The sequence below is a fragment of the Anser anser genome (genome assembly GCF_964211835.1).
Source record: "Anser anser genome assembly, chromosome: 1".
Taxonomy (NCBI): Eukaryota; Metazoa; Chordata; class Aves; order Anseriformes; family Anatidae; genus Anser; species Anser anser.
This window is the reverse complement of record NC_139720.1, coordinates 86,930,723-86,958,639: the sequence shown is the minus strand read 5'-3', so window position 1 is coordinate 86,958,639 and position 27,917 is coordinate 86,930,723. Positions and strand designations below refer to the sequence as shown.

At 41.0% G+C, this 27,917-nt stretch overlaps 1 protein-coding gene and 1 long non-coding RNA gene across 4 annotated transcripts in view; one reads left to right on the top strand and one right to left on the bottom strand.

The window, feature by feature from the left end:
• Positions 1-50: 50 nt before the first annotated feature.
• Positions 51-11,301, bottom strand: PDZK1 (PDZ domain containing 1). The gene is made up of 9 exons (XM_083806109.1): positions 11,108-11,301; positions 7,118-7,329; positions 6,560-6,812; positions 5,513-5,649; positions 4,009-4,204; positions 3,555-3,751; positions 2,973-3,167; positions 1,878-2,177; positions 51-892 (listed from the first exon to the last, which is right to left on the bottom strand). The coding sequence occupies exons 2-9, from the start codon at positions 7,325-7,327 to the stop codon at positions 821-823; spliced, it is 1,560 nt and encodes a 519-aa protein (XP_083662235.1). The 5' UTR covers positions 7,328-7,329; positions 11,108-11,301; the 3' UTR covers positions 51-820.
• Positions 2,186-27,917, top strand: part of LOC310884508 — a 28,837-nt gene continuing 3,105 nt past the window's right edge. Inside the window, exons 1-4 of one of the 3 annotated variants that reach the window (XR_014574241.1) lie at positions 2,186-2,912; positions 25,432-25,505; positions 26,249-26,318; positions 27,002-27,344. This is a non-coding gene — a long non-coding RNA (uncharacterized lncRNA). Of the gene's footprint in view, positions 2,913-7,341; positions 8,256-25,431; positions 25,506-26,248; positions 26,319-27,001; positions 27,345-27,917 lie in introns of those variants that run through there. The other 2 variants (XR_014574240.1, XR_014574242.1) reach the window with 2 other exon arrangements.

The window sequence follows — 27,917 nt, the reverse complement described above, 5'->3', positions numbered from 1 at the left end:
GGAACACAGCTCATAGGTGATAAGGGTAAGACCTGGGGGAAAAAAACAACCACTTTATAAACAATTTATTTCTGTATTGTCTTTGGTGTACAGGAAGGAGGCAAAGCATACAATAGCAGTATTACAGAGCTATTTATGTCACATCCAAGACAATGTGGTGTTAACTTGGAGTGAGACAAACTTGCGTGACTGAATTACACTTCTAACTACCACGATCCACAACTGTAGGCAGAGAGGATAGTGCTTAAAGATTTTGCGTTACAAATTACGAAGTTAGCTTAATGTTTGAAAGAAATTTCTGCAGTGTTAGTAGGACAAAGGAGTGTAATAGACAGCGTACATCAGCTTATGACATAATCACAGCGGTTGTATTGCCGTAAATATAGCACAGATAGTCGCCACCGAGATCGAGTTGACAGGCTTGGATTAGAAAGAGAACTGCCTCCTGGGAGATGGCAAGAAAACAGATGCTCTTTATTAAGAGCTTATCCTTAAAAGGCTCAGATACTTATGAATTTATGAAATGTTTTCTCCCTTTGCTACAGCATACTTAACTGTATACCTCTACTTAGTAAAGCCTTTACGGATGTAAATGACTGACTCCCTACTTTACAAAGTAGAAAGCCAATTGCAGCATGTTAAATGACTGCAGGTTACACTGAAGTGCTTATTACAGGCAGCTGCATTTCAGCAAGTTATTGTGGTCCCTTGTGGGTATGGAGGACTCCTAGGGGTAGTCAGGTCCTGCAGGTGTAGTAAGAAAGAATGATTGAAGAAAGAGTATTTGGAAGACTTTTTATTCTCATCATAATTTGACTCCTCAGAACTTTGTGTCGTCGCTGTTGTCTGTTCCTGCTGAGGCAACTGAATGTGAAGAAGAGGATGAGCTTGCCTGCAGAGGAGTAACAAATAAGTTCTGAATTATTTTTAGTTCATAAACATGCTGGGTAGTCTGCAATGTTATGAAGGCATCATGTTTTAGTTTGTACTAATTAAACATTTATTTGGATGACAGAATGAGCCAGCAAATGGGATTTTTGTCATTGAAGTGCTCTTTGGTTACTTATGTTTAACGGAGAAATTTGTTTAACAGAGATTTCCTATTGTTTAAATCCTTTATTTGCTGAATTTGCACACAAAAATGCTGCTAACTTCAGATCTGCAAAACGCTGCTTGGTGACTAAGGAATTTTTGGAAAAAACTTGAAGCTGGACATTTGCAGACAAAGGTAGTGAAAAATAGATAGGAGGCAGTGTTGGTCTTATTCTTCCCTGTCTGTCTCTTGCATGATTAAAAAAAAAAAAGTATTTAAGATTGACCACACAGAGGGTTCAAAATGACTGTTTCAAGAAGAAATACCTTGCTGCTTTTCTGACTTCTGTCATGCTTCAGATTCTTTCTACCATCATAATGTGAGCAAAATAATTTAAAATATGCATGCTTCCAAGAAATTGTCATTATAACCTATCAATTGCTCTTTCTTCTACAAAATGGTTTGTTTTGAAATATTCCACCTAATTTCCCCTAAAGCAGGTTATGCTTTTTGGTGTATTTAAGCACTTTTTTTTCTGCACTTTAAGGATTGTATTGCCTCATTAAGGCACACAATGTATGGATTATCTTGTTTCACAAAATCCCCTGTATGTTTCTTTCTGCAATTTAATCTTGCATTAAAGATACTCGCATTATGTGTGGGGAAAGGAAGAGTTTTTTACAATAATCATATCACACCTTCCCTATTAATAACAGACTCACTTTAAAAAAACAACACAAGTTAAAGATCCTAGCTCAGGTATACACAGTAGGTAAAAAAAAAAAAGTTCTTTTCCTGTCAGCTAGGTGATACCCCAACATCTGTGAAATACAATGTTACTCACCCTTTCTCTTGGTTCAGGTGAGGTTCGCTCCGACTCTGCTGGCGTGGTTTCTGTATAAACAGCAGGTTCAGAAGTGTCATGGATTGGATCTGCCATAGAGGCTGTGATGGGAATGTTCTGGTCCTGGAAGTATTTGTAAGCATCTTTGCTGCACACCAGTACTGTTAGTTTGTCACCACTACTTTGGATTCTTGCCACCACTTTGTCATAGGACTCATTCATCACATTCACCCCATTCACTTCCACCAAAAAGTCATTATTTTCTACACCTGCTGTGTCAGCTGGCCCATGGCTTTGTACCTGCAAAGGCAAGTTCAAATTGGTATTAGCGTAAAACTTGAAGAGATGCATTAGCAACTTATGGCTAGCCAGACTGTTGTGTTACTGCTCTGTTGTTGTTAGTTTACGTAACAGCAAAATAAGCATGGTGAGGGAGATGTGTGGGGCAGAAAACAAATGGATTGGAAGAAGGAATAGGCCTAGACTTAATATACAAAGAACCCGTCTTTTTGAGATTTAAGATGCATCTGGATTTTTTATAAACTTTCCTTATAGATGGCATGCTAGAATCATAAAGACAAGTTGAAAAAACAATTTTTGTATTATTGGCGGTAACTTAAATTTAACTTTACTACATTTGACAGTTTGTTTATTAATGAGTGGAACCCCTCAAGAAAACTAAAGGCACAGATATAATTTGAGATAACAGAAATTTGATCCTTAGACACACTGAATTCCACAGGTGATGTGTCTTACATCTTTAGGGTATCTTATAGCTCAAAAATACCTATTTAAAATAACTAATTTTAGCATGCCAAGCTCATGAATAAAAACAAAAATGAGGCAAAACCTGGATTCTGCTTCCTTTTAGAATGAGGGTTAACAGAATGAGATTTTTTTTTTTTTGGTGTTAACTTTTAATCTTGGTCCTACAATATCGGTTTAACTTTAACAATTACAGCTCATATCCAAGCGAGCTGGAGAAGAGGCTTGTCTTTTCTGTGGCATTTCTTGAATGCGTTTACAGCATGGAAGGTAGGAGACCGCCCAACAGACTACCCAAGGTTTTTGTTGTTCATCATCCTGCATTAGTACCTCATTAATAAAGAGTCCAGGTTTGTTCTTGGCCATGTTTAAACTGAAGCCAAATCCACTAGGCCCTTTCACCATCTTGCAGATTCTTGGCTTGTGGTTCACTTTCTGCTCACTGTGCAACTCCACTTTTTCCTCCGTTTTAGCTGGAGCTGGATCTTTTCCTCTGTTGTAGTATGAATAAGGAGAAATCTGAGCCTGAAAAAACAGTGACAAAGGAAAGTTTAATATAGAAACTTCTGTTGTGAAATCTGTAGCTTTTATGCTAACTATGCTTTATTTATGCTTTATTTGAAACTTTTTTTTAATGACTCAGATTTAAGCTGCGATGAACTACTTTTTGCTGTTACTTTCTGTTCGAGTAGAAAACTACAGTGTTGATCCATGTGATAAGCTTTGTTAAGTGTTTTCTTCAAAAGGGTACACAGCAACGTAGCTCTGGTTTTGCTGAAGTATGGGTATGTCTGAGACACTTGCTTCAAGATGAAGAAGTCTCTCTCAGAGCAGACTGGTTGTTTTGTTGCTGGTTCTGTGTCTTTTTAATGATGAGTTATGAATCTTTAGCAGTAACTTGCATTTTCTTACCAGTTTGTACATGGCGTCAGTCTCCTTATCCACTACCAGTAGTGTGGGTTTGTTCTCAGATTGCTTAATCTTTTCCACTACGCTCTCATGATCCAAAGCATCCACTCGCTCACCATTGACAGCTACTAAGATATCATTATCTTTGAGGCCCGCCTTGGCTGCTGGGCTCCTGGAATCAACATCCTTGATTACGTGATCTAAGATCAGAAAAGTAAAAAGATGAATGTGAAGGAGTACGCTTGGTAAGTGTAACATTATTTTGTATAGTAAAGGCTAATTGTTCACTGAGGGTTGAGGCAGTTTCCCCAGTGTAGTCTTGTTTGCAACAGGTCTATTGAGGGTTTCTTCTAGGTGAGCAGTAAGAAGCCAGACAAGGAGAATGAGTTCTGCAAACCCTGTACAGGAGTAAGCTGTATAGCAAATGTCATGGCCTGTGTGTTAACTTGGTTCTTACCACCAGTGTTTTGTTCCATACGTAGATAAAAGCCATAACCATTTTCTCCTTTCTGGAGCTCAATAAGTCGTGGTTTGAGGGGAAGCAGTTCTAGGTTGGCTCTCTCTCTGTTCAGTGTCATCTTCTGGCTTGTGTAATAGTGGTCTGTTTCTTCATTTGAAACTAGAAACATTATGTGATTTCCAGAATTCTTTACCTGCGTAAGTACATGTACAGTCTCAGTCAGATATGACCCCTTCAACAACGTGTAGGAATTGTAGCTACTTCAGTAACTGGTGTACTGATAGGCTAATGGTGTGAGTACAGTTTATATGTCAGCCATAAGGAGGTCTAGGCCAGGCTACTACAGGATTTTTTTTTAATTAGTAATTTGGAACATACCAAGATCTCAGGCATCTGAGATCCTGAACATACAAGAGGAAATTTTCTGCATTTCTTACTGTTTTCCTGGTCTGGAGAATTTTCTGTAGAGTTGAGACAGTTAATAGTCCTGAGGGTGGCACACAGTGATGGTTAAAATCCAATGAGCCTTAGTATCTGTCACTCATCTAGATCTGGACCTCCACAATATTGACATATCGTGCCATCTATATCACTATTTTGGATTACAGTGGCAATAAACAGATTTTTGTTTCAAAGCAGTCTTTGCCATGTCATTGAGTTTCTGTCACGCTCTTGGTCCTCTTTCATGTCCCTGTATTACTGCTTCTGAAGTCTTTTGGGTCTGTTCAACCTCTTTCTCTAATTCCATCTTTCTCCAGCTCCTTTCTAGTTTAATGGATGCCCTCTTCGCTCATCTTAACCGACATCAGCCTGCAGCTGATGCTGTAGTAGTCCATGAAACACAAGTGTTGCACAGTTCCATAATAGTGTGCACTGAATTGTGTTTCTGGCATGTCAGAGCATGTACCGCCTGCCTCATGGCCCTCTGAAATCTCTTCAGCTCCAGCTGTGTTTTAGCAGTGCCAACAGTGGGAAGCTGGAAGCCTCGTTAGCAATGTTCTTTGCAGCTGAGGCCAGGCAGTGAAATTACTTGCAGTGTAATTTTCATTAATCTTGGACTTCGTAGCAGGAGAAAGGAACTGCTGTCTAAAAACATGAATTTACCCTGTTCCATGCTAACTGTATCATCAGAGAGTTCCCCCTCTTCCTGCCCTGAAAGCCACATTTGATGTCCTGCCCTCTTTCTATTGGGAGTGTTTCCAGGATGTCTAGGAACAGAACATGTTTTATTTAACAGGATTCCTGGCAACAGTATAGTTCTCCTATTTAGCTTTTTTTGGCCTGTTTTGATGGCAGTATTCATTCAGAGTCAATTCAAGAGGCTGCATGACAGCACAACCAGAGCAGAGGGGTACTCTACTGTGCTGATGATACACAAACAGTAGCTTCCGAGGTTTAGTGTGAAACATTTAAACTAGCCAGATCTGCCTCCTCAGTAACCCTGACAAGTTACTGTGAAAGCGGGCCAGAACAGAAGATGAATCAGTATGCAAACAAATACCTTTTCCACCACTTCCTCGTGTGTGTCATTTTCCACATTTTTTCCATTGATTTCAATCAAGCGATCGTTATTCTGGACACCAGCCTTTGCAGCTGCTCCTTGTGATGACAGATCTACCAGGAACAGCCCGTTCTTACCTGAAATAGATGAAAACTCAGTACACAGGGTAATTCACTGAAACATGGCTGCATTTGATGGTTAAGGAAGTCCAGCACTGATGTCCTTAGACACTTTTGATCTCTGCTTATGTGCAAATTCTAGTGGCACTGTAAACCTTTAATGTAGTCACACCTCTGTCTCTTATTCTGCCCTGGAAAAATCACTTCTGTGGGAGAGGAAAGCATTTTTTTTTTTCATTGTCTGCAGCTCAAATAATCTTATTTCTCTACCAGAAGGGTTTCACATATATTTCACATGTATTTCTCTGTCAAAAGGGCTGATGAAGATAGCTGAAAGGGATTTTATTTATTTATTTTTGACAGTTTGAAGTGAGAAGCTGCTTTTAACGTTGTTTTATACACTTCAGAATTTCCTGTGTTTGGAAGGCTTCCATGTTTGGTCTTTCAATTATGCTGTGCTCTGAATTACCTTCTTTATAGAGTTGATGCTTTCCAGAAAGCTTACCTATTCTGTTGACTGGCTTTGGGGAAAAATAGGCATGCGTGAAAGAGATTGAAAACTCTTCGCTTTCTAAATGAAATAAATCAGGAAAGGCATTTGGTCTTCCCTCTATTACAGCTGTCTAGAACCTTGTGTGGTAGTTTTTGAGGTGATTTGGGGGAATGGAACAGGACTTAAAGCAGCAGTTTTAATCTATGTCTGGTGTTCAAGCTTGTGCTGCAAAAGTGATTTTCTCCACCCCATAAAAAATGTGGTCCTCAAAAAAAAAAAAAAAACTTGTTCAGAAATGGGCTGGAGATGGATCTGAAACCACCTTGCTGCTTACTTCCCCTCTGCTAGCAATAACAGTTTGTGTGCTCCTACAACAGTGGTTTCCTCTGTCTCTGCTGTAGTATATAATGCCATCTCCCCTCTCCGAGCTCTCACCTTCTGTGGTTTTCAGGGAGAAGCCATAGCCCTTCTCCTCCTTCACTAAGTAGCAGAGCCGGGGTTGTGGAGCTGGAGTGATTGCTCCATTGGCCATGGGTGGTGTGGCCTGCTGCTTTTGCTGCTGTCCTCTTGACACCTTTTGACCCACGTCTTCCAAGTTCACTCCCTCCTTTTCTGCCTTTTTATAGGATGCTTCATCCAGAACAAGAAGTACAACAGAATTCCCACTGTTCTTCACAATCTCCACCACCTGTAGTGAAGAAAGTGAAATGTCAAGCAGGTGCTTGAGTGATTGACCTAAAAGATTTCCCCAGAAAGGATTACACTGTTTACTGGTTTTGTCGTCACATCCCTCTGCTTACGCACTATGGAGGCACCTCAAAGCCATTTCGTGCCCATGGTGGGTGATAAATGATGCAAGGAGATATCCAGATCAATTAACTCAGCTCTTGGGCTTCCTAGCTGAAAATGCCATAAAAATTGGAGAGAAGGCTTTCCATAGTGGCAGCGGATCTGGGTCATGGAGGAGTGATCCCAGATTAAACAGAGAGGTACCTGTGTATGTTCCTCCTTGTCTACAAACAAGCCGTTAACCCTGAGGACTCTGTCTCCATCCTTCAAGCCAGCCTTTTCAGCTGGACTGTTCTTTTCCACGTTGCGGATGAGATGTCCTGCTGTGTCCTTCTCAATACGCAGGGAGAATCCGTAGCTCTTTTGTTTTTTTCTGGTCACTTTGCATTCCCGGGGGTGGAGAACAGAAGTCATCTCTACCAAACAGGATAGAAAAGGTAAGGGTGAGCAAAAATAGCAAACTGACCTAGATGAGTTCCCTCTAAATATATACTGAGGCAGTTTGCTTCAGAATTGTTGGGGTTTTGTTTCCCTAGAATTCCAGCTGTGCAAAGGGAGAAGAAATGAATCCTTTTTCCCTCCTGCTCCTTACTTTTTCCTCCTGCTCCTCACTTATTATGTGTCCCTATCTAAAAGCAAATTAAGCAAGATGAAGAGCTGGAAGAAAGCAGTTGTCTGCCTGTGGTAACATGGTGAAAAGTGAGGTGAGAATTTAGCACCAGAATTAAGTCTTACGGAGGAAAATTAATGGCTGCACAAAAATATTGGAACACTATAGAGGATTTCACAGGATGATTGATGTTGGAAGGTGTGTCTGGAGGTCATCTGGTCCAACTCCTGCTCGAACTGGGCTACCTAATGCAGGTTGCCTGAGACCATGTCCAGGTGAGATTTTAATATATCAAAGGAAGGAGACTCTGCAACCTCTCTGGGCAACCTGTGCAGATGGAAAAGCAGGTGGGATCAAGGAAGGACCTTGTAATAATGAGGCATTCCTGTTCTTAGTTATTTTAGCTAAACAAAATTGAGCTTCAGGAAAAGACATTGTAACTGGAGTGTTGATGAGTGTGAGACTTGCATTGGAGGGTTGAAGGGAAGGACTTTAATGAAACTAGGAAGACCCTTGTCTCCAAGAGCTACAAAGATCTTCCAGCTGTTTGTTAGCTCTACATCTCAGTTTCCATACAAAATTGTGTACTTAATTTTTTATTTCTGTTTTCTTTAGAAGTTACTGGTAGAGTCAAAGTTCTTGGAGTTGCCCGTGTTTTCCTCTGCCTCAGAATCTTAATAAAAAGACTCTGATTCTGTTATGAAGAGGAGCTAACAGAGCCATTTTACCAAGGTATATTGTTATATATGAGACTTTGGTAAGATATTAATGTAGGTTTGTATTGTGAGGTTTAACAAAAGTGTGGAATATTCAGGCATACACCTACTGACAGTGTGAATGTGTCATCCGGTAATCACTTGGAGGAGAGGTAATTTAATACTGTCTGTCTGTGTGAAATGAAACAGAGGACTTGGGCTGCTATACTTATCTTCCTATTCTCAAGTGAATCCTGAAATGACCATAAAGCCTCAGTTTGCTGCCTGACTGCAAAACTCTATCTCCAACCCTAATGACCTTAACAATGCAATGAGACGTCAATCAATATAAAAACGTGACACTGTGTGGGAAAGGAAGGAAAGAAATTAAATTTGGTTTTGGATGTGGCAGGCTGCTGAAATGTTGGCAGTAGTTTGATTCAAATGGTTTCCCAATGAATTTGTGACAATTGGAGCAGAATTTCCAGTTGGTGTCTCCAGGGTGCTGTGTTACTTTCCCAGAGAAGTTGAGGCCAGCTGGTTAAGGACTTGATGATGGGGATTGCTACTGAACTGCTATTAGGCAGTGACCTTTGTCCTCTGAAAGTTTAGGAGCAAATGTTCCTAGAGGCTGTGTCAAGGCACATGTCAAGGCCAGGAAGTTGTTTGAGGACGTGCAGTATGGTTTTACTGTTTTTTTACAATGCCTGATGAACCTGATAACTTCATGATGAGTGGACTGGCTCTGTGACAGGCAGAGAACAGTGGATGCTGTTCTCCTTAGCTTTTGCAATACCTTTGAGACAGTCTCTTGTACAGTCAATGTAGCTGATTTGGTGACATATGGACTGGATCTAATTAGATGGGCAGAAAATTGGCTGAGCTGTTAGGTTCAGGAGGTTTTGATCAATAATATTTAGTCCAGCTCTTGGCTGGTTATTAGTGGCATTGTTTAGGGCTGTTAACTGTGGCTGATGCTGTTTAATATCTTTATGACATGGACAGTGAAACAGAATAGATCCTCAACAAACTGATAGGTGATACCAAACAGAGGGACAGGGGTCAATAGAATAAAGGACAGGGAAGGACCTATTTAGGGAGACCTCAACAGTCTGGAGAAATGGCCTGACAGAAATCTCATTAAATTCAACAAAGAACCATGCATAACAATACAGGCTGGCTTCTGGATGGCCAGAAGACAGTTTTGCAGGACAACACACAAATGCACAAGCTGAGCATGAGTCAGTGGTGTAGCTTTGCAGTGAAGAAGGTCAATTGTACAGTAGGCGGTATCAGAATGTAGCCAACAGGTCAGTGGAAGCATTGCTCCCCTCTTTTTGGCACTTGTGAGACCACATGTGAGTACTGTCTCCAGTTTTGAGCTCTCTGAGTGATTAAGATATCAGGGCTTGTCTGCTAAGGTGGTTTAGGTTTTGGAGCACAAGATATTTCAAGAGAGGCTGAGAGAGCTGGGTTCATTTGGTCTTGGGAAAAGAAAGCAAAGAGATGATCTTTAGGTAGTCTTCAACTACCTAAATGGATTGTGTAGACAGCACAGATCCAGATTCTTTTTGTAAGTTAATAGTGATAGGATGAGAGGCAACAGATGCAAATTGCCTGTAATAATTCCAATTAGACAGTCATAAGGGCAGCTTTTTAATCTTGGGGGCTGTCAGATACTAGAACAAGTGCCCAGAGAGGCTGTGGAATCTCCATCCTTGGAGACAACTGAATGAAGCCCTGAGAAACCTCATCTAAGCTGGCCTGGTTTTGCATGGGGTATTGGACCAGACAACCTCCAGAAGTCCCTTCCAACCTAACCTATTCTATGCTTTTATTATATAGCAAAACTCCATTTTAGGTGATGTGTATCATTAGGGTGGGTATTAGATTTGGAAAGTAAGAGATAGTTGTGGCCAAGTAACAACTCCAGAGTTCACTGTCTTAGGAATTCCTGCCAAAGATCTGTGATGGCATAGAAACAAGATGAATGATGACTGCTTTCTGTGGTTGGAAAGTCCGGGTAATTAGCAAACTCGATGATCTCTGTTTTACTGGGTAGATTTTTTTTTCTCTCTCCTGATAGAAGTTTGTGAGAAGGCCAAAGTTCTGTTGCAGAGATTAGACATTAGTCACAGCCTAATGAATACCAAGAAAGGTCATCTGTTTGCATGTACAGATTTCTTTACAATTCTGTGTTTTTTCTTATCTTTATATCACTCATATGAATAATATACGTGGGAACAGATTTTATTTTATTTTTAAGAAAAATCAGTCAAATCTCTCCATGATCTTGATAGCAGCCTAGTGCTGAAGCCCTTCTGCGGCTATCAATGCCATAGACTGTTTTTGAAGCCAAAAGTGCATTGTTAAGGTTAGTTGGGCAGCACATAAAAAAGTATGAAGGTGAGAGAGTTGACACAGATGTCACTGAAGCTGGAGAATATGGGGAATTTTATCACACATGGTTAGGAAGGCTGCAGATCATGACTTGTTTCCCTTGATGAGGTGTTTAGTGCTGTTTTGAGCCCACACACAGTTGCATTGGGACTAACGCCATACAGGGATGGCTCGCCTTATTCTTTGGACATTGGTATGCAACAAATTTTATTGACCTCAACTACAGCTCAAAGCAGTTTTTCTTGACAAACACTGGGACCTTATGTTAATTCCTGAAGTGCACACGTAAAACCAGTGGTACACAAAGGTGAAGGAAGAGTAAGCTTTTAGAGGAAAGATTATTTCTTCATATGTAGAAATTGAAGGAAGGTTACTTTGGGCTGTCTACTACTATTTTCACTTCATGCAAGCTTTACATGCAAGATTATCAGGTTCATTAAATGGAATTTTGTAGGGGAAGAGAGATTAGCAAAAAAAGGAATCTCTTACCTGTATGTCTGTGATGTCTGTGTGGAGAAGTCTTCACAGGAATTCTCTTTTGCTCTCCCTCCTGTGTCTGTACCTATAGGTAGGTCTGGACTTTGATTGGGCAAAGGTTGATTTAAAAGGTGATTTATTTAACCAAGTTTCACTGAATATGTTTAATGCCTTGATAAGCTGCCTTGTCCTTGCCTGCAGAATTGCAAATCACATGCATTTTGCAGGAGCATTGGATTCTCTTCTACTCATAATTATTCAGAAACTTAGTCAAGGAGGTGATCTGAAGCAAGCCTGATCTTTGCTCTGGGCAAGAACCTTCTCCAGCTATAAGAAATGTCTTAAAGAGAGCAGTTTTGGATTGTGGTGGGTTGACCCTGGCTAGTTAGTATTTGACTGCAGATCAAGATGTTCCCAGTTCAAATCACCCATGCTGGGTGCCAAATAAAGGACTGTGATGGGTTAACCTTGGCCAGCAGTCAGTTGCCCATCTAGCTGCTCTCTCACTTCCCACTTCAGTGGGACAGGGGAAGAAAATAGGATGAACAAGTGTGAGGAATCTGAAACGCTGACAGTAATTGTGAGAGATGCAATGTACAGAAAGGTGGTGATTTACCATTGAGGACATCACACAGGCTACCTGTGGATGCAAAATATGCACCGCAATCAAGCAACCCATGTGAGTAAAGTGTCCTTGGAATAGAGGGTGGTGGCTGGGATATTGATATGGTGAGGCTTAGCAGATTGGCTGAATAGGACCACTTCCATGAACCTGCCAAGACACGTGCTACATGTGCATGGTGCATGCCGCTACTAGGTGGCCAAAAGCACACCCTATAAACCATGCCACTGCCTAAAACACCATCCTGAGTCTTACAAGTCAGGTTCTGTGGCACAGTACCCCAGAAAGAACTGAGTCAGTGCTACTCAGTTCTGAAAACAAAGCAAAACCCCAAAACAAACAAAAACTTTTTTTTACTCCTAGGCCAAGAATTAAGGAATTAATTTGGTGAATCACATCTTCTATCACACACAAACCTCTGGAAGGATTGACTGATACAATGGACTGTTGAAGACTGTGGTGTGAGCACTGAGCTCTGGGAATGGCAGCATATGGACGTAAATTTAGCAGAAGTCACTTGGCCAGTGTTAACTGGTGGATCTGCTAACTGTCCTGGTCCTGCCAAAATAAAATCCCTTCATACAGTGGGAGGAGATGAAGTCCCTGTAGTGCATGTAGGGACGTGGGAAAGACAGTGTGGGTTGCTCTCCCCTGGGGAGAGGGAGAACCATTTGTGGTATTGTCTTTGCTCATGGATCGAGGTGTGCTTGGTAGTCAATGTGGAATGATGGGGAAATTTGGTGTGTACCTCAAGGATATTTATCCTTGCTGGAAAACAATGTGTGATTTGACTTGCATGATATAGTAAGCAATACAGCAGGAACTATCTGAACCGAAAAGGAATGAGCCTCTCAGGGAACTGTGTGAGTACAGTTGTGACCCAGACCGAGCCAGTCTTGGTGCCCAATGAACCAATATGATATTACTTCTGTCCTGAGTGATGTCCTTGACAGATGGCATGAAAGTCCAGAGGACGTGTAGCTGTATCAGATTATGTGGGACCTGAGCATGATGCAAATGGCATGGGATTAGGGGTTGAGATTGTATGGAGTCTGGCTGGGACGGAGCTAACTTTCTTCATTGGCAGCCTGTATGGTGCTGTGCTTTGCATTTGTGGTTGAAACAGTGCTGAGTACACACCAGTGATTTGGCTGTTGTTGAACTGTGTGCAGATCGTCAAGACTTGCTCCACCCCTCACCCCCAAAAATGAGTAGGCTGGGTTAAACAAGTTGTTGGGAGAGGACAGAGAGCTGACACAGAGTGACCGAAGGGATGTTCCGTGCCATTTGAGGTCACACTTAGCGTTAAAATATTGGGGAAAGAAGGAGGGAGGAGGGATGTATTTGATTATGGTATTTGTATTCCCAAACAACTTTTATGCTTGTTGACACCCTGCTTCTCAGCAAGTGGCTAAAGATCTGCCTGCCCATGGGAAGTAGTGAATGAATTCTTCTTTTTGATTTGTTTGTGCGCACAACTTTTGCTGCACATAAAACTGTCATTATCTCAATATCTGAGTCTTGCCTTCCTTTTGTTTTCTCCCTATCCCATGGTGGAGAGGCAGGTTGTGTGTTTGGCTGTTGGCTGGGGTCAACCCGCTGAATATATCTTATCAACTGTACAAAAACATCTGCAGGATATGCTGATAGACTTGGACTGAACTGATGGTGTTTCTGAAGTGGGGGAAGCCTAACTGGAGATCTTGCTATGCTAAGGTACTTAGCGATTGATGGTGTGAAGTTTGTGTTATGAAGTCTCATTCAGTTTTAGAAAGCTTTAGAAGGACTTATTTCCCTCATTAGTTTGCTGTGGAAATGGATTATTAGAAATAACACCTGTGTTTTCCATGGCTGTCTGTTTAATTCAGAGGAAAGGTAATAGAAATAAGCATAACCTATGTGTGCAGCAACAGGAAAGGCATCAATGCTATAAAAACCTTAATGTGATCCACTTACTCTAAGTGGATTTGCAAGCCTGTTGTGACTACGAGTTGTTCCTCTTCGTATAACGTGTAATCTAGAAACCTATGTGAGTGAGCCCCAATGTTGTAAGCACTAGACAAATGTAGTCAGACCCTGCATAAGGTGGCTTTGCACTCTTTCGGACAAGTGAGACAAAGATTGCATAAGGAGGAACAAAAAGAAGGGGAATCACAGCAGCTCACAGTTTTGCAGCTAAGCACAGGGAGGATGGGAACACATACAAGGATTTCAGGTCAGCACATAAGGACACAGCACAGCATATGAAATGATGTCAGAAGGTATTTTGTGGTTGTAGTGCCACTGTGATAGTCAGCTGAGGATGTTTGGGGTCCAGACAAGTTTTTTTTTTTTCAAGAATAAGGTGAAAGAAAATTGAAGGAGGAATGTCTAGCAGTCAGCAGAACACTTGGGAGCTTCTGGCATGGTGATCTGGTAAATGAGGTAAATGCTGGTGAGGTAAATTACCAAGGCTGGTAAATGAGAATGGGGAGGGGAAGGTTCTTTGAGTTGGGGCAGGTGGTTAGCCCTAGAAGGTTAGCCCTGGACAAGAAGTTGGATGGGATGCTGATGACAAGTCACAAAGAGAATGTTATCTCCATGTGTGCTCAAGAACAGGACCCTGCATGCGTTAGAGCTGATCTTCACATCTGTGGCACTGAGGTGTAAATTGTGTGGAAGGTGTTCTAGTGCATCCAATGCTGACAAAAGCTCTTGAGGCCAGAAATTCAAAACCTCCTACCTTTCCACCAGTAAAATAAAAATTATTTAAGAATGGAACAGAATAAAGGTGGCTTACAGTATCTTCTCTTCTGGTTCTTCAGGCTTTTGGAAGAGTGTTCTCAAGCATATTCACACAGCTACAAAAATGAGGAACCTAACTTAGAAAAAAAAATCTTTAAAAATTTTGAAGCATATGGATCTCTGGGCAAAAATCTGAATTTGCAGAACTCTTGTATTGCAGGAGTTAGCCACAGTGACGTAGGTGGTGCGGTTCTGTTAGCACAGGGACTAGATTTTGAGGGGGATGCTTTCTCAAGGTATGTTCCTCTTCATCTACAGCATAGTTGTGGTAATATAAGGACCTTTGTTCCTTTCTTCGCTAGGGGTAACATTTACAAAATACTTAAAATTGTTCTTTTTACAAGACCTTTCTGATATTCACTCAGAAGAAATCCTGTGTTACCAAAGAAGACTTTTTTTTTTTATCTGTTAAGTTTTAGATTTATATTGGAAATAAACATTTTCTATCAGTTGTAAAGGCAACATAGTTTCTGTAGTGTAGTGGTTATTGCATCTGCCTAACATGCAAAAGGTCCCTGATTCAAAACCGGGCAACAGGGCCACCAGGTGATCCCCCTGACTGGCCCTCCAGTCAGCATGGGTTTATGAAAGGTGGGTCCTGCTTCACCAACCTTATCTCCTTCTATGACCAAGTGACGCACTTGGTGGATGAGGGAAAGGCTGTAGATGTGGTCTACCTTGACTTCAGTAAGGCTTTTGACACTGTTTCCCACAGCATTCTCCTCAAGAAACTGGCTGCTCGTGGCTTGGACTGGCGTACGCTTTGTTGGGTTAAAAACTGGCTGGGTAGCCGAGCCCAAAGAGTCGTGGTGAATGGAGCCAAATCCAGCTGGAGGCCAGTCACTGGTGGAGTCCCCCAGGGCTCAGTGTTGGGGCCAGTCCTCTTTAATATCTTTATCGATGATCTGGATGAGGGGATCCAGTGCACCCTCAGTATGTTTGCAGACGACACCAAGTTAGGTGCGTGTGTCGATCTGCTCGAGGGTAGGAAGGCTCTGCAGGAGGATCTGGATAGGCTGGACTGATGGGCTGAGGTTGACTGTATGAAGTTCAACAAGGCCGAGTGCCGGGTCCTGCACCTGGGGCACAACAACCCCAAGCAGAGCTACAGGCTGGGAGATGAGTGGCTGGAAAGCTGCCTGGCAGAGAAGGACCTGGGAGTATTGGTTGATAGTTGGCTGAATATGAGCCAGCAGTGTGCTCAGGTGGCCAAGAAGGCCAACAGCATCCTGGCTTGTATAAGAAGCAGTGTGGCCAGCAGGTCTAGGGAGGTGATTGTCCCCCTGTACTTGGCTCTGGTGAGGCTGCACCTCGAATACTGTGTTCAGTTTTGGGTCCCTTGCTACAAGAAGGACATGGAGGTGCTCGAGCGCGTCCAGAGAAGGGCAATGAAGCTGGTGAGGGGTCTGGAGAACAAGTCTTATGAGGAGAGGCTGAGGGAGCTGGGATTGTTCAGCCTGGAGAAGAGGAGGCTCAGGGGCGACCTTATCGCTCTCTATAGGTACCTTAAAGGAGGCTGTAGTGAGGTGGGGTTGGTCTATTCTCCCACGTGCCTGGTGACAGGACGAGGGGGAATGGGCTGAAGTTGTGCCAGGGGAGGTTTAGGTTGGATATTAGGAAGAACTTTACTGAAAGGGTTGTTAGGCATTGGAATAGGCTGCCCAGGGAAGTGGTTGAGTCACCATCCCTGGAGGTCTTTAAGAGACGTTTAGATGTAGAGCTTAGTGATATGGTTTAGTGGAGGACTTGTTAGTATTAGGTCAGAGGTTGGACTAGGTGATCTTGGAGGTCTCTTCCAACCTAGATGATTCTGTGATTCTGTGAAGTAGTCACATGGTTTTCCCATCCATTGGTAAATGGAGAAAAGCACCTGTATTTTTAACATTGGTGCTTACTAGAATCTCTGACTTTACCTAAATTCATAGGTTTTGAAAACTCCTAGTCTCCTCCCCACAAAGAAACTCCCCAAAGCAAAAACTTAGCACTTTCTTTTGCTTCCAGCAGGCCAGCTGGTATAGTATCATTATACCTATAGGTGTTTTGAGATTGTAGGTCTGAGACACCTTATTTTCATTGTCTGAAGGCTTTCAAAGGAGTTGACTTGAGCATATTAGCAGAAGGTGCCACTGTATCCTTGTTCACACATTCTCTGTAATAACCTGAAGAGCTGTCTAACTTCAAGGAAGGGTGAATGTGTCTTCTGCTGGCAACTGAGCAATGGTGACAAAAAAGGTAATGGTATTTTTCCTACTTAGCATCTGAAACAGGATGAGAGCTGTGCTGCACATGTTCTAGTAGCCTGAAACTGTGGGGTGCATGTGGCTTGTTTCAGGGTCTTACAGTGCTGTCAGAGTGTGTAGAGCAGAGAAAGCCAAACCTGGTGCAGTTCATATTGTGCCAGAGGGCAGTTTCAGTAAGTGCTATTTGCCAAAATCTCCTTTGTCAGGAAACATGGTCCAGGTCACTTTTTGGCCATGTTTTGGACACAGATGCGAACTGTGTGTATGGACCTCTACAGCACATTGGTGCCACGATGGTGCCACAGTGCCTTGCTCTGTCTAACTGTTACTCATGTCTAAAGAGTTCATACAGACTCATATTTGAGTCTAAAACAAAACAACAAAAAAATGTTGTTAGATTCTGAACCACTTCCAATTTCTTTTTAAGCCTTTTATTATTTATTATGTTATTTCAAATCATGGCTGACACTAAGATTCTATTGGAAGATGGTGAAGGAACAGCTTTCATGGCCATTCCACTGGAGGAGAGAAGTAGAAAACAGGGCTAGTAATGAATGACAGATTGGTGAAGTATATCTTTGAAGTTTATAAAACCAATATATAAAATTACAAAGCTTTGACTAAAAGGTAATTTTTTTTATTAAGAATATAGTTCATATGTTTAGGTCTGAAAATAAGGTTGCCATCAAATGATACACATCGCTGACAGTGTTTTTCCTCTTGACAAAAGGTTTATGTGGATATTTTGCTGTAAAAACATTCCCTCTCTCTAATACTTAGTGATGCTTACTTTACTGATCAGAGCTGAACTTTCTTGCCTGGTAGCATGTACACCTCCTAAAAATCCATATAATGAGGCATTACTAAATAATGTTTGTTTACTTATATTGCTTACCATATACTTGCTAAGCACAAGCTCACTCATTTCCTTGCAGTGCCATCCTTCTCTTGGGTTCTTAAGACACGAACTAGTTAATGAAAATTGATTTTTCAAGTACAGCACACTGGGAGAAAAAAAGCTCTTACTCACATCCTCTCTTTGAGAAGTTGTCCCCTACTCCTTGCAGAACATTTTTCCCTGTAATTGAGGTCCAGGAAAGTGGTACACCTGGTTTAAGCCACCACAACCCAGTGTATTAAGAAGACACAGTGTCACTTTCAGTTTATATTAATAGACAGGGCTGTGATGGCTGAAGGCTGTGCTCCATAACCTCTGTCACATAGCAGTACGGTGTCTGAAGTTCCTTTTCCTATGCAAGGAGGCAGCAGCCTCTTCAGCTCTTTCTTTCTTTCTACAGCTAAGTCTGACAGGGGTTGTGAATCAGAGCCTTGGACTGTTTTAAAGTCTCCTTCAGTAGAGTAATATGAAATGTCTTATATTTGTTCTCATATTTAAGCTGCTCAAAAATCAGTATAGCCCTTTCCCTTTGCCCCTTATTTTACCAATGTTTTCCCACTACGATGAGACAAGTATTATATAAAACACCATGTGATGTGATAATAGAAATATTTGGTTCACTGAAGTCCTCCTTAATCACGAGGCAAAGTCCATTTGATCCACCAAATGAATATTCATCAGTCATCCTGCATGTAGCTAAATGGTAACTAAATCTTTCTTTTCTGATGACTGTATGCTTCTGATATGGTGAAAAGAGTCAGGGAAATAAAGGAGAAGCAAACAGAAATGATATTACCATCCTGCTGGTCTTGGGTGAGGAAGGGGAGACTATCCCTCCTAGTTTTTTGGGCTTCTGTCTTCCTAAATAAATAAGTAATTTGCTGTCCCTGTATTTACAGCAAAGAAAGGTGTTCTGTTATCCTCTAGACCCATCAGTGATGAATTACAGTGGCAGTTCTCTTCCCTCAGGCTTTGCTGTGTGTGTTTTACATGTGGAAATGCTCTCCACAGTGTTCTTTCTACTTGACAATATGAACTATAAACAATTATTTCCTTTTTAGTTATTACATAAATATTCTCTATTGATAAAGAATTTGTGATATTAGATGCTGATTTTTTTTTTACAGTTAACAATGAAGTGTCTGTGTAGTTCCTTTTGCTGCCGTGTCAGACAGAAATCAATGCTAAAGCATGGAAATTTCTGTTAAAACAAAAATTTAAAGGTCTTCAAAATGAAGTGAGTTGAGTCAGCTTTTGGGTGGAGGTGTGCATCCATAACAAATAGATGTGTGCGTGTGTGTATTTACATGCAGGCACAGAAATCAGACTGTCTGGAGGACTGTTTAGTTAACACCGACTGAAGTTGATTCAATTAATGCTGTTCAAAAGGCAATGCCTTTTGGCAGTCTTTTTGTCCCTCTAGCACTTGTAATATGCAGGAAGACTTTTCTTTCCAGCTTTTTATGTTGGGCGTTTTTGGACATGTCCTCAGTTCTGCTTTTTAATTGATTCAATGTTCTTTGGACATGCAAGATATGAAAAAGACATAAAAAATAATGTAATTCTACCAGTCTATCTTTTTCTATTCAGCACATAGTTTTCTGTTTCCTAGGGTAGGAACCCTTATAAAACTGTGGGTTTTGTTTTGTTTTTAGATCTTTTGCATGTGCATTTCTAAACATCCGGAGACAGATTTTTTGAATTTGACAGTAGCTTGTGTTCAATTTCATTTATTAAATGTACTTCACTATTTTCTTCAAGAAACAGGAGGAACAGATACTTATACAATCACAACCAAAAAGATATATTCTTCCTCCAAAAATACAGCTCTGAGGGACAGAAAATATTCAAGCCTAAGACTCTGACAGCAACAAGTGTGAATCTTTCTCTTCCCATCTTCTATTCCCTTTCCTGCTGTCGCCCTACCCTCCCCAGGCCCAAAAGTCCGTAATCCATCCAGAAAATCCCCCTCATTTCTCTAATACATCTATATTATTGAGTATCCTAGACTTCAGCAAAGCCTTTGACATGGTCTCCTGTAGTATTCTCCTGGAGAAGCTGGCAGCCCATGGCTTGGACAGGTACACTCTTTGCTGGGTTAAAAACTGGCTGGACAGCTGGGCCCACAGAGTGGTGGTGAATGGATTGAAATCCAGCTGGTGACCGGTCACCAGTGGTGTTCCCCAGGGGTCGGTGTTGGGCCCATCCTCTTTAATATCTTTATTGATGATCTGGATGGGGGAATGGAGTACACCCTCAGTAAGTCTGCAGACACCAATTTGGGGGGAAATGTCGATCTGCCAGAGGGTAGGAAGGACCCACAGAGGGACCTGGACAGGTTGTATCGATGGGCAGAGGCCAGTGGGATGAGATTCAACACAGTGAAGTGCCGGGTCCTGCACTGTGGCCACAACAACCCCATGCAGCACTACAGGCTTTGGGCAGAGTGGCTGGAAAGCAGTATGGAGGAAAAGAATCTGGGGGTGTTGGTAGACACTTGTCTGAACACGAGCCAGCATTTTGCCCAGGTGGCCAAGAAGGCCAACTGTACCCTGGCTTGTATCAGGAACACTGTAACCAGCAGGGCCAGGGAAGTGATTGTCCCCTTGTACTCATCTCTGATCAGGCCGTACCTCTAGTACTGTGTTCCGCTTTGGGCCCCTCACTACAAGAAGGACATCAAGGCCCTGGAGTGTGTCCAGAGAAGGGCTACAAAATTGGTGAAGGGCCTGGAACACAAGTCCTGTGAGGAGCGGCTGAGGGAACTGGTGTATTTATGGTCTGGAGAAGAGGAGACTCAGGGGAGACCTTATTGCTCTCTCCAGCTACCTTCTCGAAGATAACTATTGATAGGACTAGAGGGAATGGCCTCAAGTTGTGCCAGGGGAGGTTCAGGTTGGAAATGAGGAAACATTTCTTCTCAGAAAGAGCAGTTAGGCATTGGGACAGGTTGCCCAGGGAGGTGGTGGCGTCCCCATCCCTGGGGTTTTCAAGGAAAGGTTGGACGTGGCACTTAGGGACATCGTTTGGTGGGTGACATTGGTGGCAGGGTGATGGTTGGACCAGATGATCTTGGAGATCTTTTCCAACCTTATTGATTCTATGATTCTACAATCTTCTTTCACCTTGTCAGCAAAGATAATATGGCATTTCAGTGCACTAAGCTATGACTGCACTGATGTCTGGTGGGGTAGTGTGCATTATTCTCAGCAAATATAAATGAAGTTAATTCACCTGAAGTCAGGAGAATCGTTTTGACTCTTTTCTGCATGCCAAGGGTTTAACTTCATATTTTTTGCTAGGTGCATCCAATCTTTCTACAAGAAGGAATTAAACTTGTACAGTGTTCATTGACCCCTCTTGCTGCTTTCTGTGATCATAACAGAATGTCTTAATATAGCCTCAACAGCAAAGAAAAATACAAACATGCTGTAGAAATTTCCATCTTCTTCGTCATTTTATGTTTGCTTTTGTGTTGGAGCAGTTATTGTCTTTTACTCTGATGTGGCTTATATGACACTTATAGAAGTGTTAAGAGAAACATGGGTGTGGGTAAGGCCTGCTCTTTATTAGTTATTGTCACTTTTTGGTTTTGAAAGACTTCTTATCTGTTATCACAAAAAGGAAATGGTAACCACCATGCTAGGCACTGCAGAAATGCAGAATGCATCCCTTCCCCTTGGTAACCATTGAAAACATTTATTGTAAGCTTTTGTGTAATATAAATCTAGATGCTATCTGAAAACAACATTACCTTCATATGAGGAAAAAATATTTTAGTATAAAAAATATTTTAATATGGCATAAAATCTAGTAGAGTTTGTTATGAGCTTATGATTATTTGTTTAAAATCCTCTCTAAACAAGTAACAGATCCTACCAGAAATTCATGCCTAAGGACAGAATAAATCTCTTTAAAATGCATACAGAAATAAAAGTTGGCTTCGTTGTAAGAGTGGGTACTCACTGGTTTTGGTGACAGCAGAAATTGTGTCACTGTCAGCCACAAGAATACACACAAACTTTCTAGGAAATGCTCACTTGCATCTTAGCTAATTGCCTTTCCTGAAAATCATCCTGAGTGGCATGACAATATCTGGGCCTACGTGACCATCTGAGTGTGAAATGTTGAACTGGGTTGTGAGCTGGAGCAAGTGGGGCATGCTTTCTCAGGAACTAAGGACCGAAGAAGAACAAATCTCTTATCTCAGACACAGCCGAAATAACATTAATCTGTTTCTTTGGTCAGAGTATTCAGAGGAGGAAGAATTTAAAGATTTATGTCACTGAGGAAGCCAGAATATGTCTGAATGAAACTTCTTTGTGGCCATAAGCTCCATATTACTTGTGTCCGTATAATCAATGGTAAGATCCCAAGAAGTTAAGTAGAAGTAGCCTAAATTCTACTCTTGTGCTTTTTGTTTTGCCTTTTATTTGGTGTGTATTGTACTATTATCTCTTGATTTTCATTTGTGTGTGTGCAAGAGATTCCCAATCAAGTCTTTTAATGATTTCCTAAGCTAAACTACAACCTGTCACTCATTGAATCAGATTCTGTAGTGTTAATGGTGATATTTAAAGCTGATGTGATGTGATTTAACTGTCATACCTTCTTTTAAGCCCACTGCGTCCTTTTGAAGGGGATGATGGAATGAGATCTTTCCATAGTTGTGTTTAGTGACAGTGAGGTGTAAAGAAAAAGTAGCTAATGGACACTTAAATCAGGTAGGCATTTATATTCTTAAGTAAGTGGTGCTATTCATTAGCTATGTGCTTTTGTAGCTGGATCATCGGGTATGGAGTTGAAGCTTGAAGGATGTTGTCATTGTCTTAAATTCTCTTAGGGCAATACTTACAGAAATACCTCCTTGTGTTAACTTTGTCAATGGTGATAGCTCGTTCTATTAGTCTAGGGTTCTGATCACTTGGCTATGTTAGTCTGTTGATTCACTGTCGTACTGTGAAGCTCTGTATTTTATCAGCTTTAGCAACTGTGGAGTGTTGATTTCTCCAGGTTTGCCTGCTTTTATGATATTTGAATTACATTATTCATGTTGTTATTTTGATTTAAAAAAAAAAGAAGGTGGCATCTTTTCAGTAATTGGCACGTGGACCTATTCTCTTTAGAGTTACAGAATGCATGCATCTTTAGGTATAAAATTTGTAAGCTCTTTGTGTTCTCTTCAAAACTAGTCGTATACTGCTTCACAGCCTGATTAATAAAAATAATCACTATGGAAAAACCTTAATGCTTTAATTCAGTGTGTGTATATATTTATTCTAGATATAAGAAAGCAATAATGACAGCCTATTTGTCAATTATACAAGCCAATGTGTAAGATGTGTAATGATGAAGTGGTACTCTACAAAAACAACCCATCAAATGAGGGCTTAAACTGAAGAAAAGAAAGAGGGTAAAAGGGTGCCTTTTGGTCCTGATTGAGTTGTAGACCAACAGGTCCAAAAGTAGTACTGCCATATGACCAGGGTGAGGGCAAGTATCTAGTACAGATTACAAGCAGAGCTATCAGAAATCCAGAGAGTCTGGTGCATTGCTTTGCCATGCCTGTTTCTGATGCATTTCTGACCCAAAGTGGTAAAAAAAAAAAAAAAAAAAAAGGCAGATTTAATGAGGACCAGGCTTTCCCACCACGTCATTTACAGAGCTGAAAGCTAAAACTGTCTGGGTTTGTGTCTAGGAAAAGGAAAAAAATAAAGTATTATTAAATACTTTTTGGAACCTTTGTTGCAAATATGGGATGTGGTATTATCCAGTTATGGATCAGTTGCTGTGATCTGCTTAATCTGAGTTGCTTATCTTCCATATACGTTTTTCCTCAGGACTTTTTTTTTTTTTTTGAGTATATATTTCTCTGATGGTGTCTTTTTATTTTATTTTTTGAACAAAAATATGATTTCAATAGCTAAAATATATCTCTTGGTTTAACTTTTGATTTAATATAAGTATGCACAAGGGTTGAAAGCTTTTTTTTTTTTTTTCCTGAGGAGGTTTGAAAGCAGAAAATATATAGGATATATGCATTTCATGCATATGTCCATAGGATGAACACTGGAGAATAGATTTTCTAATCCTGTGTTTGTTTTTCCCAGCTCTGATATATTCTTGCCATGCAACGTTATCATGAACATTTATTAGCTGTTTTAGTGAATCTGATGGATTTATTAACCCTGAGACATCCGCAGAGATTTCTCTTATGTTAAAACAAATAACAATCTATTCAGAATTTCTCAGCAAGTAGATCTTTTATTATATATATATATATATTTATTTATTGATTTTCATAGGGTTAAAATGAGGAATTTTTTCCTCCTTCTTGAAATGATATAGTGGGAGTACTGGAGGGAATTCCATTGCACTCTCAGTATTTTCCTGTGTTACTCAACTCAGATGAAAAGACCTCAAGGAGCTGGCTTAAAACCTCTCTAGGCCTTTCTCAAATAGAAAAGCTTCTCATTGTCCTCTTTCTGAGGAGATACTTCTGAGACCTTTCAGTCTTGTTTGCTAGTTAGTATGTATACCCAGGCTCCACTGTGAATGCTGAGTAATGAGATTACTCTCCATGGACAGACCTGATACTGAATGGACATTAAAGAAAACATTGCTTGCCCCACAGGAGGAGAGGTTGCTTTGTGATTGGCCTGACATATGAAAGTGGAAGGATAAGAGAAAAAAAATCATGCTCTGTTCTCTGATTTGTGTGTGCTTTTTGAATGGCTGATGTTTCTGTCTGAACTCTGAAGTCAACAGCTTTTACAAGCATGGTGTCCTGTTAATTTGAGGAAGTTTGGAAGCAAATCTGAAAACTATTGGCTTTGTTGGATGTAGACTTTACATTTTCAGTAACTGTATCTGGGACACTGAACTACTTTCTGCTAATACCAGGAGTTTTGATTGCTTTAATGAGTTGCAGAGGCTGTGAATTGTCAGTTCTGATTATTGCCTTCACATTAGCCATGACACTCTACATGTATCTAAAGCTGTTAAAGGAACAACTGGACTCGTGCTTTTTCCCTTTCCTCTGAAGCTGCTGAATGTTTTAAGTGTCCCAAAATTACTGGGTCATCTAAGACAGGAAACGCTACCAGAGCTGGATTTTGTTTGATAAAAGCTAATACAAATTCATGGTCCTGTATAGCCCTCATAACTGAAGGCTTGACACCAAAAACTGTATGGGGACCCTTTCTGAAAGGATCCAAAATTAAGTCAGTAAAATGCTGAAAGATAAGAATCTGTGAAAAATAGATATTGTAGTAAACACAGAAACCAATGAGATATTAAACCTTTTGCAGTTATAACCTACAAGGGAATTTCTCTGCAGTGTAGAAAAATGTAGATAAAAGCTTGTTGGTTGTCATTTTCACTCTCATGATTTTTCTGCCCTCCACTGCATATAGGAAGATCAGAGCATACCAAAAAGGATTGATTTAAGTCACACAAGTACACAGATTACAAGTACTGGACAATAAGGAACAAGCAGAAGTCCTGTTGTGGTTTTCTTCCATGTCTTGGTCTAAGGTGATAGGAGAGAGAGGGTGGAGTGTAGAGGAGCAAACCCCAATAAAAACAAAACAAAACACAACATGAAGTTCTCAATTTTGGTTACTTTTCTAAACTCAGAGTCTTCAAGGCCTACCCACTTGGAAAATCGAGGCCAAAAAAACTGCCCTCGCTTTTCTCCTTCCCAAGCAGTGTGCCAGGCTCTACCTGTTGGTCTGACACACAAAGAAATTTCTAAAAGGATGGCTATGCTATGCAGTTTTTTTCCTTCTAGTGAGAAGCAAAATTTATAGTCTAGGGTGAAGAAAGAAGCACTTCTGCCATTCACCAAGAGAGGCGGATGTCCTGGTAAGCATTTTTGTTTTCTTTTTCTTCAGAATTTCTCAATTTTTTCCTAATGCACATATTATCATTCTCCTACTTAGAGTACAAGTACAGTAACATGTTAGTAAGAAGAATTAAATTCCGCCCCCACCATTGAAGAAGAGGTGCCAGTAGCCTATTGTTCTGTGTGTTCATTTTAATGTCCTGAGTCAGTTTGTTGGGAGCTTGGCTCTTGCTTTACTCTAGCCAAAAAAAATTTGGTGCAGGTGCTCTCTTGAGAAGGGGACACAATTACAAAGGGCCTTTGCTAGCTTTTAAGAATTGTTGACTTGTTCAGTTCACTGTAAACTGCAGCGGTAATTACATGATTGTGCTCTAAGTTGTAACTTCCATTTGTTTCAGCTATTGTCCTCATAGCCTCAATAACCTGTTGCCTGCTACTTGTGTTTAGAGCTATTACGTGTGGGTGGGTGTTCTGGTTTTTGGCCTCTGTCATCATTTTCTTTTTTTTAAAGAAGGTGCTCACTTTCATGTCTCTTTGTCTGATTTAAAGGTCGAGGGTTCCTTTATGTCATTTACAGACTTATCGCTTCAAGGAAAGGTCTCTGCACTTCTGACTGCTCACTTAAGTGCTAGGGCAGGCTTGCAGTGCCTTGTAAAGTGAAGCTAGCTCTCCTTTGTGCCACAAGAAGAACGTACCAGTAACTGCCTATGATTTTTTTCCTTCCCTTTCCCCTTTCCCCTTTTATTTTTTTATTTTTTTTTAGCACAAAAGATGACTGTAGGTAGCAACCCCATTCTGGTGGTCCAAATGGCTGCTGGCAATGCTGGTATCAGGTAAAGGGGAGCTGCAATGCAGAAAAGCATGTTGGCATAGTCTTGTTTAGGAGTTACTTTGTTGTGGCTGAGAGGTGTTGTCTGGGTTATGGGTGAGGAAGGGTGTCTATTGCAATAAGCTTCCAGCAGGATATATGCTGCATGATTTTCATTCTTTTTTTTTTTTTCCCATGCTGAATTTTGCCCTGGGAGCTATATGGTGAAATCTGATCCCCCAAAAACACTATTTAGAGCCAATAGGCATTTTTATATCATATATATATATTTTTTTTCGTGGAACAGTTCAACTTTTGGCAAAAGGAAAAACCTGCAAATTGAAGAGAAACACACAACCCCCAAATACCCCACTCCCCTGACACTTTCACTTTCTTCTTTGAAGAAAGTATGTTCCTCTTATCTTCCATTTTTATGAAAATAGCAAAGCTTATCAAGAATATTGTTTGTTTAATACATTTTCAGCAAGATCTAGGATAGGATAGGGAGACTTCATTACTCTCACATGAGGGAAAAAAAGTGTTGTTTTTACTGTGGTACCTGTTACTCTGCACACTTTGTGTGGATATCTGGAACATAAGATAGTCCCTGCTTTCACAGGTCATACAAATGGAAAAGTAAGGCGATGGAGGGGGAGTTGGCCTGGCACAAAGGTCAGTTCAGTTAATGTCTGCTCTTTTCCACCACAGAACACCATATGCTGGAAATCATTTATGCGTACGGCACAAAATACCTGGGAGAAGGAGAGACCCCAACGTTGAGTTGCAGCATCAGGCATTGACAGAGTCAGACCTCACAAACACAGGCCCCCTGGTACAAAAAAACAAAGAAGCAAAACAATGAGACTGGGTTTGGAGAGGAGATGAAGCACTTGCACCTTTCCAGAAGAGCAGACCCCAAGGCAAAAGTCATGTCCTTTCTGCTGCTGAAAATTCAGAAGTCAACCAGACAGCGGCCACTATCAGCGCAGGGCCAAAATAAACAATACTGACCTTACAGCTGTGGGCCACCTCGTTAGAATGAACGTAACTGGTAAGCTTTGCATGTCTATGGGCTTTCTTGCAGAGAGAGTTGGGAGATTATGTGGTAGCCTCTGGAGTGACATTTCTGCTTGATAAAAATTGTGTTGGTGAGGATATATCCTTTCCTCCTAGGGTGCAATACTAAAATTGATTGCTGTCACACCGTGACATGTGGAATAAGTTTCATGCTCCACTCTCTCTTCATCTATGCATGCTAAATGTGAGACTGACATGTGAAAAATGTTGGGGGGTTGTTTTAGGTTGGCTGTGGATTTCTCTGAGTTAATGTGAATAGTTTCCCACATGATTTCTGCTCCTAGCACCCTTGCCAGAGCTGAAAGAAATTGGGTGGAAAAAGCTCTGTGGGAAAATGTGTTAGTCTTGGGCAAGACACAGGTCTGCCCCAGTTCACTTAGCATCTGTTCTGGGTTTATAGCCATAGCAAAATTCACAGGTGGTATAGTTATTTTCTCTAAAACAGAGATCTGTGCATTTTCTTAAATGGAGATGTCTGTGCACGCAAACTTAGTCTTATTGCCCCTTGAATGCCTTGTAGCATATGTAAACTGCAGGGAGGACTGGT

What these genes read in the sequence shown, in the direction of transcription:
- PDZK1 (XM_083806109.1), bottom strand. Translation starts at nt 7,327, where the DNA reads ATGACTTCTGTTCTCCACCCCCGGGAATGCAAAGTGACCAGAAAAAAA. An exon ending in ACAAGGAGGAACATACACAG is followed by an intron (nt 6,813 to 7,117) that starts GTACCTCTCTGT and finishes TCTTCACTACAG; the next exon opens with GTGGTGGAGATTGTGAAGAA. An exon ending in TATGGAACAAAACACTGGTG is followed by an intron (nt 3,752 to 4,008) that starts GTAAGAACCAAG and finishes TTCTGATCTTAG; the next exon opens with ATCACGTAATCAAGGATGTT.